General features: G+C 36.6%; 1 protein-coding gene across 2 annotated transcripts; it reads right to left on the bottom strand.

Moving 5' to 3' along the window:
- LOC104890836 (protein AUXIN RESPONSE 4) lies at nt 1–5119 on the bottom strand. Of its 2 annotated transcripts, none has more exons than XM_048641755.2 (2): nt 3826–5117; nt 1–775 (listed from the first exon to the last, which is right to left on the bottom strand). In XM_048641755.2, the coding sequence occupies exons 1-2, from the start codon at nt 5041–5043 to the stop codon at nt 518–520; spliced, it is 1476 nt and encodes a 491-aa protein (XP_048497712.1). In that variant the 5' UTR covers nt 5044–5117; the 3' UTR covers nt 1–517. The 2 variants fall into 2 exon arrangements, with proteins under 2 accessions (XP_048497712.1, XP_057250341.1); XM_057394358.1 differs by lacking the exon at nt 1–775 and adding an exon at nt 1096–1345 and having other exon boundaries at nt 3826–5119.
- Nucleotides 5120–12997: the final 7878 nt, after the last annotated feature.

Raw genomic sequence — 12997 nt, 5'->3', positions numbered from 1 at the left:
TTAACCAAAACATCAGTATTTCATTCATCACACACGAAAATACAAGCTCATTATACAAACAACACTTCGAAAATACAAGCTCATCCCACACACGAAAATACAAGCTCAAACAAAAATACGAGCTCATTGTAGAAACTATCAATTTCTGTCATCCGTACATCAATCAGGAGCAGGGAAAATCCCACAAACCCTATCAACCTAGACAACCATTTAAGAAACCCAGTTGAAGATGCTGAGCACAAGTTCAAAAATGAAGCTCAAGAAAGAAAATAAGAAATAGTATCATAATAAACTAATTTGAGGATTATATATCAAGGTAAAAAAGGAGAGCCTATCTAGCATGTCCATGCTCTAGTATTTTGGATCTTGAATTTTGGCAAACAGTTAAGTCAAGTCATATTCTTCAGACTTACGTATCCATGATGGTTGAATATTAGCGACTTATGTTGCTTTTCAAAAATTTATCTCTAGGCCAGGATCATAAGACTTAGCAGTAATGGAACAAATTGAGTTAGAATCACATTTCCCATCCATGGCCATGACCAAGACCGTAAGCATCCATGTAACCTGCCTGAGCGCCATCACCATGACTATGCCCATCATGGTGGCCATGGCTATCATGGCCATGATGATGGTGATTGCCTCCTGCTTTTGCTTCATCGAGCATCTTCTGGATGTGTTCTGGCAAAGGCTCATGATCATCTTTTCTTTCTGTCTTCGGCAGAGAAGATATCAAACTAATGATATTTTCAGCCATCTCACTTGAAGTGTCATCCTGCAATAATAACAAAGGGTAAGTATTGCATGTCAGGAGAAAGGCTTGGTAACCAACGGTTTGAGTCCAAAAAAGACTCAAACACCCAAAATAAAACACAATGGTACCATTATAACCTGACATTGGTATCAAATTGTTATCAGGACTGGTACCAAGGTATCAATATTTTCGGAGAATGGTACCATTATAACCTAGCATTGGTACCAAGCAAATGTCATCTACACGCGCGTGAAATCTTCCAACACATAAAATGACCAAATTACCCCCGTTTGAGTCCCCTAAGAGACTCAAACGGTTGGTTGCCAAGACAAGCTCTGCATGTCAGTAGGACTTGAATAAGAGATTAGAACTCAGTGAATCTTGTCTATAGAGGAAATAGCATAGCTAAAGGTGGCACTAGATTGTGCCACTGATTCCCCATGCTAGGGCGAGCCAGCGAGACCCATGGCAAGGTAGGGTCATAAAGTGTCAGACTTCCCTGCCACCCTGTTATCTGGTCCACCTTCCATGCATGGTACTCAGCCAACGCAGTGGACCACACGCAGGCCAATACGTTCCAATGAGTTATTCCTACATGATAATACAGTATGGTCATTTGGCCTTTTAAATTCCCAGGTCTCCCTCTCCATGCATGTTCTTGCTGGATAACAAGTTCAAATAACATCATTATCTCTTGTTTCATCATGTGCTTACAGAAAATTTCTAACGCAGTTATTAACCTTCATTACTTTTCAAAACTACATAAGACCATGCAGTAAATCAGTCAAACATTATTTTAGGTACTTGATATTGTTTCTGTTATGTATACTACTTGATATTGCTTCTGTTATGTATTCTCTTCTCAACTACTGCTCCTAACCATTCACATACTTCAAATAAAGAAGTTGACAAAGCAAAACATCCAACAGTAAGTGAACAAGAGAAGAAACACGGAAAACATTCTTGTGCTTGCTCAAGGGCTCTGGTGAGAACATATATCAAACAGTTAATTTCTACAGCCACCCGATCACATAAAATTCGCATTTGACTGAACAAAATGTGATAAATGACTTCCTCCTTCCAACTAAGAAAACTTCTAATCAGGCTTTGAGAGAAGAAAAAGAAATAGAAAATCAACTAGGGTAGGCCATAACTAACACAGTGCGGTTCCAATCAAGAGGCCCGGGTCCGATATCAAACTTGAAAAAGGAGTCATTAAAAAATGCCAGAAACAACTTAACATTGTCTACAATCTCCAGCAATCTAATGGCGTCTAGCCGTCTACTACCAGCCAAAGAAGTGGAGTATGAGATGAGAAAATAAAAATAAAAAAAAAAACCAACAAAAGTGGTATAGTAAGTATGGCTATACCCCCAAGAAGCAGAACATACAAAAGAGAAAAACATGATGCCAATTAGGGCGTCACTATCTTCAGTACTTCATACAGGAACTGCTTATATTTTGATTTTCCTGTGAATAAATCTAAGCTTTTCCATGGGGAGCCAAGAAGAGATTGCCTAAGATTCATGGATTAATTTGTTAATGAAACCTTTGACAAAAGATAAGGCATCTATATCGCTACGAAGTGCAAATGTCAATTAGAACAGCTGGTGAGATCCTTGCAAGGTGATAACCAAAGTTTTGAGAACCACTTGTGGGTCTTTGACATACCCAAGATCTAGGAGGCTGGGTCACGAAAGCATCAACATTATTACGTTTCTGATTACCTATGAGCCCCCAAAAAGAAGTTGATAAGGAGTTCCTCAATCTGCCTACATGTATAGACGCGTTTCAATGACCAATCTGATGTGACAATGATATTCATCGAGTCGGCAGACACTTGTCAGGAAAAACAACATATGTATCATTCTAATGTGAAACCAGTAACTATTATTTCTAAACAAGAAAGAGTTCATGTTTGATGAAACAGGAAGGGTAGTAAGCGTTCATGATCAATGAAATAAAAAGGCAGGCGATCGTTCATGATCGATGAAATAAGAAGGCAGGCGAGCGTTCATGATCGATGAAACAGGAAGGCGGGCGAGCGTTCATGATCGATGAAACAGGAAGGCGGGCGAGCGTTCATGATCGATGAAACAGGAAGGCGGGCGAGCGTTCATGATCGATGAAACAGGAAGGCGGGCGAGCGTTCATGATCGATGAAACAGGAAGGCGGGCGAGCATATATGGCCAATAAACAGGACGGCGAGCAAGCGTTTATGGTCAATGAAATAGGACAGCGGGCAAGAGTTCAGAAACTAGTCGTAAACAGAACATATCCAAATACAGAAGACAATGAACATTTCCTCAAACATTAAAAATCTCATAAATCAGAGTAATGGAAGACACTTTAGGGAGGAGAAATTGGGCACTTAAAAGAGATTACACTGCCATCTATGTTAAGCTCTTCCTTTCTGAATCAGATAGATTCATATCGGAAAGAGGTTGACAAGTCTATATAAACTTCAGAAGATCCAGAATCCAGAGAGTTAGATTCATTTGATGATCCCAATCGATCTCATAATGTTAGGTACTAATCTGTAGTCTATAAGTCATCACATATATAAAGTCGGACATGGATAGTTCAATGTGAAATGAAGAAATTGAGAGGCCACAATTGCTAATATCTGATAGAAAACTGCTATATCAAGTTACCAACATTTTAAATGGAGCAAAGTTATAACAGAAGCAACGAGTTGGAAACTCTTCTTAACTAGAACTCCATTAACCGAGCAATCCTGTATACTATATACATTTTGCATTCAGCTGGCCAAGCTTTCTTAGAGGAGTCAAATCTGTCCCCAACTTACAGAACAGAGGATGTGAACTAAGTCTGACTAGTGACTACAACCCAATCTAAGTATCAAAGAAAGGATTTCAAGTTGTGGTAATATGTGATCCTTGAGTGACTAATCTAAGTTCATGGTAGAAGCTCTATGTGTCATTAAATGTGTCATTAAGAACCACTAAATTCTTTTTTAGCTCATCTTTTACAGCTTGTTTGAATAAGGCTTCAAGAAAGAAGTTGTGATTTTTGAACATAAAGAAGCAAAGGCACAGTGAGATTCTACCTGAGGCCACCTCCCACCAGCATGATTGATGAATTTAGCTTGAGAAACAACATCCGCGACCCGTTTACCCTCTTCATTCCACTCCTGTGACCAACTACCAGACCAAAGCACTTGCATTGGCATACCCTTAATTCCATCCATACTAGCCCATTCAGCCAAATCAAAACTCTCATTCAACTGCCTTCCCATTCCCACAATCGACTCCCTCCCATCTCTACCCTTCAAAAGGACCCTATGTGCCTCCACGCTCGAACCCTTGGAGCAACACGAATCGATCAATTTCCCAAACACAGAATCGAACCTCAAAACAAGCTCCCGAATCACCGGAACTTCCAATGCCCATATAGGCAATGCCATTCCCCTAGGTGTAGTATCAATGAGTGTAACACTCTTCAATAACCCTGTATTCTTTACCACCCAATTTGCCCCCATTAACAAAGCTGAATCATGTAAAACTAAATGAAAAGGAGCTAATCCCATTGAATCAACAACTTGGCCTAAAACCCTACCCACTTCTTGTGCACCCAAATCCAAGGGCTCAACAACCTCCTTCTTCGAAACCCGAACCCTAACCTCTTGATAAGGAAGCTGCCCCTTTTCAATCAAATTATCAAAACCCCAAAAAAGACCTTTCTCCTTAATCTCCTTGTACACCTCAATTAAACTACCTAAACTCCCACCCTCATTAATAACCTCTCTTTCTCTCACCACTGTTTTATCCGAAAAGCCGGAACCCGGCAAATCAATCGCCACAGCAAACAAACCCTTAGTAGCTAATTCATCAACTACTTTACGAAATGTGAAAGAATTACAGCCTAAACCATGAATGATCAACACATTTTCAGACATTTTTGGACCTTGTGAATAAGCAAACACTTCAATTGGGGGTTCATTTGGGTTGATCTGAACTTTTATGGTTCTTCCTTTAGAGTAGTGATCTTTGAGAATGGTGGGTAATCTTAAAAACCAGGTTTTGGGGTCAGGGGAGGAAAAAGAGGAGAGAGAAACGAAGAAGAAAGTGATGGCAGAAACAATTAGTGTAAAGTAGAACCAGAAGATAAATGGGTTATGGGTTGTGGTTGCTCTTGATGGTTGAGATTTGGGTTTTTTTGTGGGTTTAGATTGTGGCTTGGATTTTGGTTTGGGTTTGGGTTTGAGTTTGGAACGGGAAGTTGGTTGGTCAATCTGGTTGTCTTCGTGTTCAGTGATGATCGCCATTGTTGAGTTCTTCGAGTTTTATGTTTAGTGAGTTCGAAGAGCAAAAAATGAAGTGTTAGAGCAACTCCAATGGTGAACATTAGGGACTTGCTAGCAAATAAATAAAAAGTTAAGCAATTAGCCCAACCATTGGAGTGAGTAGCTAGAATTTCATTTGCTAGCCAATGTAGCTTAACTAAGCCAATTGGCTTGAGCTAAAATTGTGGGCCATGAGGAAATTTTGGTGAACAATTTCTATACTCTTCTCTTTAAAAAAAAAAACTATCTTACTTCAAGTGGGACCTACTCAAATTGGCTAACCATTGGGGGGGTTTTAGCTTAAAGTAGAGTTAGCTAGAAAAATCTATGTGGCACTCTAAGCCAATTATCATTTTGCTCTACCATTGGAGTTGCTCTTATAACTTCAAATTCTACTCTCTCTTTTCACTATCCGACGACCGCTTTTCAGTTTTCACTATAACAGGCCGAAAAAGTAATTTCTATTTTTAGGCACAAAACAGTAATTTAGAATTTATAAACGAAATATAGTACTGAAGGGTAAAATAGTACTTTTAAACAGTACCCAATTTCTAAGGACAAATCAGTACTTTCAAGTTTTTTTGGACAAACCTGTACTCCAAATTTCTAAGGGCAAATCAGTAATTTCGATTTTAAGGGTAAAACAATAGTCTCAGTTTGGATTATTTAACAAAATAATACAAACTTTTGCCCGTTCTCTCGCAATACTACAAACTTTTGATTTTTTTTAATAATACAAACTTTTGATTATTTTTTAATAATACAAACTTTTGATCAAAATTTCCTCAATAGAGCAATGTCTGTTGTTAACTTGTTGTAGTAGGTAACAAGTTGAGGTGGTTCAGGGAGAAAGAAGAAAGATCATTTTGAATTATTATTTTTGACCTGTTTTACCGATTACAAGTCAACTTGACCTACTGGAGGATTTTTGATGTAAAGTTTGTATTATTGAAAAATCATCAAAAGTTTGTATTATTGCGAGAGAACGGGCAAGAATTTGTATTATTGTAGATAAAAAAAATCCTTTCAGTTATTAAGAGCAAATCAGTTTTCGATTTTTAAGGGCAAAAGAGTAATTTCCATTTTTAATGTGAAACCATCAATTTCAAAATTTGAGTCGTGCGATCGCATGAGTACTAGGGTTCACAAAAAACATAAATGAAACTTTGTACCGGAAAACTGGTTAAAATGGGTGATTACCAAACCGGAAAATCTGATTGAACGATTCGGTTGCCAAATCGGTAAAAAATACAGTTAAACGGTACGGTTACGATTAGGGGCATTCATAAAAAACCGAAAAATATGTGGTGGTAACCATAACGATAAAAAAAAGTTTTAACGGTACCATTACTGAACCGGTAAAATTAACGGTTAAACGATACGGTTACAATTATGATTTTTGAGTTAACAGTTAATCGAAAAAACAAAAACAAAAATTCCTTTATTTAATTATTGTGAAACATTTTCCAACAACTACATTAATTCTAATATTTGTTATTAAGTACAACAACTAGAGGAAGTACTCCTATGTGATTATTATTCATAATTGTTAGTACTAATTTAAACACTATTATTAGGAAATGGAGTAAATTCTTAGTGTTTTTACTTTTTATGTTCTCAATGGATTTATTATCCACTTTATAATACATTTTATGTTAGAGTATATATAATATTCAAGTATATGCACAAAAAAAAAATATAATAGTTACATCAAGCAAAATATAATATAATAATTTGAATAATGGCTAATGATTAACCGAAAAATCGTACCGAAAAAAGGTTAATCGCTTAAGCGGTAACCGGTTTCAACAGTTACGGTTCGCAAAAAGAACGAACCAAAACTTTCGGTTATCGAATCAAAATATTGTTTCGGGATGGTTAACTACCCATGAACAACCCTAGTTATGGTTAGGGGTGTTCATAAAAAAAACTGAGACCGAAATATCGGTTAAAATGGGTGATAACCGTAACGATAAAAAATAATTTAGCGGTACGGTTATCGAACCGATAACATTAACGGTTAAATGGTACGGTTATGATTTTTGGGTGAACGTTTAACCGAAATACTGAAATATATTTTTTCTCTATATAATTATTGTGAAACATTTTCAAACAATTATATTAATTCTGATATTTGTTATTAAGTTACAATAATTAGAGAAAGTATATGATTATTTGTAACTCTAGTACTAATGTAAACACTAAATTAGGAAATGGAGTGGATTCTTAGTGTTAGTTATATTTTCCAATAGGTTTATTATCCATTTTATAATACATTTTATATTAGAGTATATATTATATGAAATATATGCACAAAAATATAAAAAATATATATGTACATTGAGTAAAACATAATAGTATAATTTATTTAACGATTAATGGTTAACCAAAAAAATCGTATCGAAAAACATTTAACCGCTTATGCGGTAACCGTCTAAATGGTTATGGTAACGGTTCGCAAAAAGAGCGAACCGAAACTTTCGGTTATTGAACCAAAATGTTGTTTCGGAACGATTAATAACTCATGAACACCCCTAGTTACGGTTATGATATTTTATAAAATGGTTAGCCGAAAAACCAGATAAATTTATTTTAGTTATTATTATTTTAATTTTTTATAATAAGTATATTAATTAATTATTTTTTTATTAAATGCAGTAATTTAGTAAGTAAAGTAGTGTAGACTGTATATATAGTCTGTAGACTCATTTATGTAAGAAAACATAAGTCAACAAGTAAGCCAAAAACCAAAAGTCCAAAATATGAGAAAGCTCAAAAGTCCAAGATAGAGTAATTAACTCTCATCACTTGATCAGTTATCAAATTCAGCTCTAACTCTCTAAGCCCTAACTTTCCACTTCGAGTTTCCCTGAGAAAAGATGAAGCAGAATTAGGGTTTCCATTTTCGACTCTCATCACTTCATCACTCTCACTTTCTCTCTCTCATGATTTTTTCTGTTTCGAAGATGACTGTAAGGATGCTACTCTCTGCCATATATAGTTTAGAGATGATTGTGAACTACTCTCATTGTGAATTGCTCACTGCGAACTACCAACTTGTAATAGTTTAGATTTTTGTGCTTGTCTTTTCTTAGAATTTTGAGATATGTATTCATTGTATTGTATGGTGTGGTGTGGAATGTTTTTAGAGATGATTGTCTTTTATAGAGAATATTAATGGTATATTATTTATGTTGAGAAAAATTTGAAGTCTGATATATAAAATTAGTAAAATAATTTGATAAAACTTGAGTAACGGTGAATGGTTAACCGAAAAACCGGTTAACCATTTATGCGGTTAACGGTTTGAACGATTACGGTCACGGTCACAGTTCACAAATATGGCGAACCGATGCATCCGGTTACCGACCCGATATTTTATTTTATGGTTAACCACCCATGAACACCCCTAGTTACCCGTTTGAACGGTTACAGTTCGCAAATATGGCAAAACGATACTTCCAGTTGCCGTCTCGAAATTTTATTTCGGTACGATTAACCACCCATGAACACTCTTAATGAGTATTATACTATTGCACTTACTACGTGGGTTTAGATTTCGTTATTTATCGTCCTAAAAATACGAAACATTGCCCTAATTTTACACTGCATTTTCCAATATACCCCTTCCACCGCTATTTCTCTCTCGTCTACAATTCTCCCTCCTCCATCTACAACCACAAAAATCACCACAACTCCTCCACATACACCATATTACCACCTACTTTGCACCATATAAACAAAAGCCAAATAATCACCTTACTTTGAACTACACCACCATTAAAAAGTGTGTTGCCAGCATCGGGAAAAAAGTGAAAGGAGAATATATATCTTGTGATGAAGGCAAGGAAATGATGTTGGGTCATTAGCGCTTGTAAATTTTTTAAGTAGTTTTTGTCGGAAGATTCAAAACGTCCGAAAAACACACTTGGACCGTGGCTAAAATGCCAAGACGTCTAGACCATGTGTATCTTGTGGGGAAAAAAGGTTGTCCATCTTGCACTCGTTTCGTTCTCCGGTAACTAAGTTATGGTGGTAGTGGAAGGAGATCAGAAGATGACAGGGTAAAGAGAATTTGGAGAGAAAGAAGAGAAAAGTGAAGAAAGTGGGAGGGACAATGTCGTTCAAGTAGGACGGAAGAGTGAAGAAAGTGAATAGTAGCTCACTTTACTAATCGAAAGTCTTGTGACATTGATGACATATATTTATGTTGCATGGAAATTTTATATAAGTAGCATATCCATTTTTGAGAAAAAAATTCGAAATTATTTCGAATTTCAAAAATCTTAAGGTAATTTTTTATGTCGAAATAAAATATCATCATAAACACTCATTACCTGTTTTTCTATTTGATTCTCATATCTAGCATATGTGTACATTAAATATGAAAAGAGCATAAGACTATAAACGAAAATTTTCTCCTTTGCAAACAACACTAACATCGATAAAAAAAAATTGAACTTTTTGCATACACTTACCATACACTATATATTCATAATACAACCTCTTCACGACGGAGTCAATTAATCTGATGTTGTCAGTGTATTCTGAAATGATCTCCCATTACATACTTCACCAATTTCAATTCACTTGCAACATATGGACTTTTACACTATTTATACACTCCTCTTTGGCCATTTAACAGGATTAATATGCAAGGTTAAACATAATATTGTGGGGTCATGTTAGATTCATCTTGAACTAATTTTCAAAGTATCAACTTTTAAAAAAAATTCACTTATACTTCATCCGTTTCAAAATAAGTGCAAAATTTCTCATGTTAGGAAACGTCAAAATAAGTGCAACATAACTCAAAGTGGGAAGTTTATTTTCATTTATTTACAAAATGGCTATTACTTAATTCCCACAACAATCCAATTTATTTATAATCCACCATCCTAAACAACATTAATTAATCAAACCCTTACCCCCGATCTCATCTCACCCACCGATCTCTCTCTTCAACTCCACCCACCCATCTCTATCCTCAACTCAACCCACCCAACCAATCCGACACCACTAGTCCGACATCACCACCCCACACCTCTCTTGTCTCCAGCCACCATCGTCGATAAAGCTATGAATTGAAAAACGTGAAAGTACAAATGTTGCAAATTAATTAGATTAGAGGAAGTAGACTGTAAATTGTGAATCAACATCTGCAAGAAAATTAATTATCTTGAAATTTAAAATCAAAGAGATATCAATACTAATATACCACCATTAGAAAGAGAAAAACAAAAACAACCTACTAGTAACAATTATTTGAAAGGTCTTGGAAGAGACCATCTTAGTTTGGGAGGTGACTCAACCCAAATGTCCATTTTCTACATTCCTCTTTCTTCTACCCTCATTTCTCTTTTTTCTCTCTCACTCCCCCTCTCTCTCTCTCTCTCTCTGCATGACCTTGATCGCCATCTTTGAAGCTTCATTGTCGTTGTATATTCACTAGACTGTCTCTTTCCACACTGTTTTCCACTGCCATTGACATTACTCACAAATCGATTTGATGTCCGATGAATTCTTCCATGGTTTACCATACCCAAAGAATATTCCAAATTAGGGGATTGAGAAAATGCGAAAGTGAGGTTTGATTTGAGAAACTACTTCTTCGAAGCTAAAGGTCTGAGTAATGAGTATATACAGTATATAAAAAACTGAGTTCATTCACTTCTACATCTATTGATCTCCTCTATCTGAGTTGAGCTCTAAAGGTTGGAGGAGATAATTTGTATTGGAAGAAGTGGAAGAATATCAAAACCACATTCATCTTGAGCGCAAGAGCGCTCGATTAGTGAGCTTTTACGCACTCTTTCAAGGGTGGTTGTTGAGCTTAAGAAAACATTAAGAACCTAGAAAAATTTAGAAAACTCAAAGTCTTTTATGGAGATTGAAGTGATGAGGTTGATTCTTTGACAATTGATTATGTCTTTCTCCTTACCTTTTCCCTTTCCTGATGTGGAGTCCATGCCTTCACAAAAATGATCTTTGTTGTGTGGATCCCGCTTCTAAACATAAGGGGGAGGGGCCAGCCTAGTAATATGGGAGGAGGAGAATCTCACTTGAAGAGTACGAGTGCTAGGATACTATTCTCAGTCATTAAATGTCTCTGCCAAGGCATTTTATTCTCTATTCAATAAGGCAACGGAGAGGGACAATAAACCCCCAATAAAAAATAATATCTCAACTTTACCCAAAAAAAGTACGTATAAAAACTCAAAACCATAAACAAATTGACTACTTTACATAGATTGTCAACTTTAATTATTTTCTTTTACAATTCCTAATTTAATGACTTGTTTGATTCACTATTATACACAAGTTTACAAGCTTCTTTTTTTTTTTTTTTTTTTTTTTTTTTTTTTTTTACAAATTAAACAAACTATTGGTTTTTTTGTTCCCTTTATCCTCTCTTCCCCCTCAAATCCCAATAACAATTAACTTATATATTTTTATACTTCCTTTGTATCAAATTAAATACAACAATTCAAGTTGCACGATCTCCTAGGCAAAACTCGTTAAGGGTTGATTAACAAAAGGGAGGGTAAGTGCTTAATGTAATTAACCACCACCAAGTACCACCATCATGCTGCCACCACATACTGCCGTCACCACTACCACCACCACCATCGAGGCACTACACACCACCGAAGCGCCACCACTACCACCAACACCACCGAAACACCACCACTAGGGGTGATAATGAGCTTGACAAGCTCGCGAGCAGCTCGGGCTCGGCTTGGTTAAAGCTCGGCTCGAGCTCGGACTCCCTCGAGACTTAAACGAGCCGAGCTAGGCAAAGCTCGTGAACAACTCGATTATTATTTTATACTAAAAAAATATTTTATATTATAAAATTGTTTATATATTAAAAAAATATTTATATATATTAAAAATTGTATTAAGTATTTATTTTAAGATATTAACTAAGGTATATAATAGAAGAAAGATTAAAAGAAAAGGTAAAAATAATTAAAAAGGGTATTTTCATTAAGATGTGATTGTTTGATCATTCTCACACTTGAAATAAAAAAAAGGAGAGAGAAAGAGAAAGTGGTAATAATTACTGAAGAGAATTCACGCATGGACAATGGGGAGCAATGTTGCAAGATGGAAGCAAGTGAGAAAGAAATTTGGCTTTCTAAAGTCCCACATTAGTGGAATAGGATGAGGGTGTGAGTTAGAGGCTTTACAAAAGAAATCTTTCACTCCCTAACTCTCTACCATTGGCCTGCTACTACTTGCTTGGCCATGCAACAAGTGTTTGTTATTGGGTCTTCGAACTACTAAATGTTCAGGCCTAATGAACTATGACCTTAGACTTGCTTAGGGTTGAACATTGAAGTTATATTCAAACTCGAGCCGAGTTGCAATTGTTGGACTCGAGCTCGAGCCTAGTTAGGTTTGGTTTGGCTTGTTAACACCCCTAGCCGAGCCTAAACGAGTTCACGAGCAAAGCCTAAATGAGCTGACAAGCCGAGCTCGAGCCGCAAATTCTAATCACGAGCTCGAGCTGAGCTTCCCAAACTCGGCGAGCTCACGAGCCGAGCCGAGCCCATGAAAAGATAAACGAGCTCGAGCCGAGGCTAGTGCTATTCGGGCTCGGCTCACTCGATAACCACCCCTAACCACCACCATCAAAACACCTTCCTGCTGCCCCCGAAATTCGAATCCAAAATGAACCAAAGGCGTTCCTAGTTCCTACTGCCTCCACCATCATCCACCACTATCAAAACACCGATAAAACCCATTTCCACCATCAAAACACCTTCCTATTGCCCCCACCACCACCCACCGTCAAAATCTGTTCCACCTCCACAACAACTTGAAGGTGAGAGAAACAAATCGAAGTGAGAAAAAGAGGAGCAGGGAAGAGAACGAAGGAAGATGGAGGTGAGAGAATGACGAGAAATGAGATCAAAGGTGGTAGGGTGGT

Source organism: Beta vulgaris, chromosome 4 (assembly GCF_026745355.1).
Source record: "Beta vulgaris subsp. vulgaris cultivar EL10 chromosome 4, EL10.2, whole genome shotgun sequence".
NCBI classification, from domain to species: domain Eukaryota; kingdom Viridiplantae; phylum Streptophyta; class Magnoliopsida; order Caryophyllales; family Amaranthaceae; genus Beta; species Beta vulgaris.
This window is presented reverse-complemented; position numbering and strand designations above follow the sequence as displayed.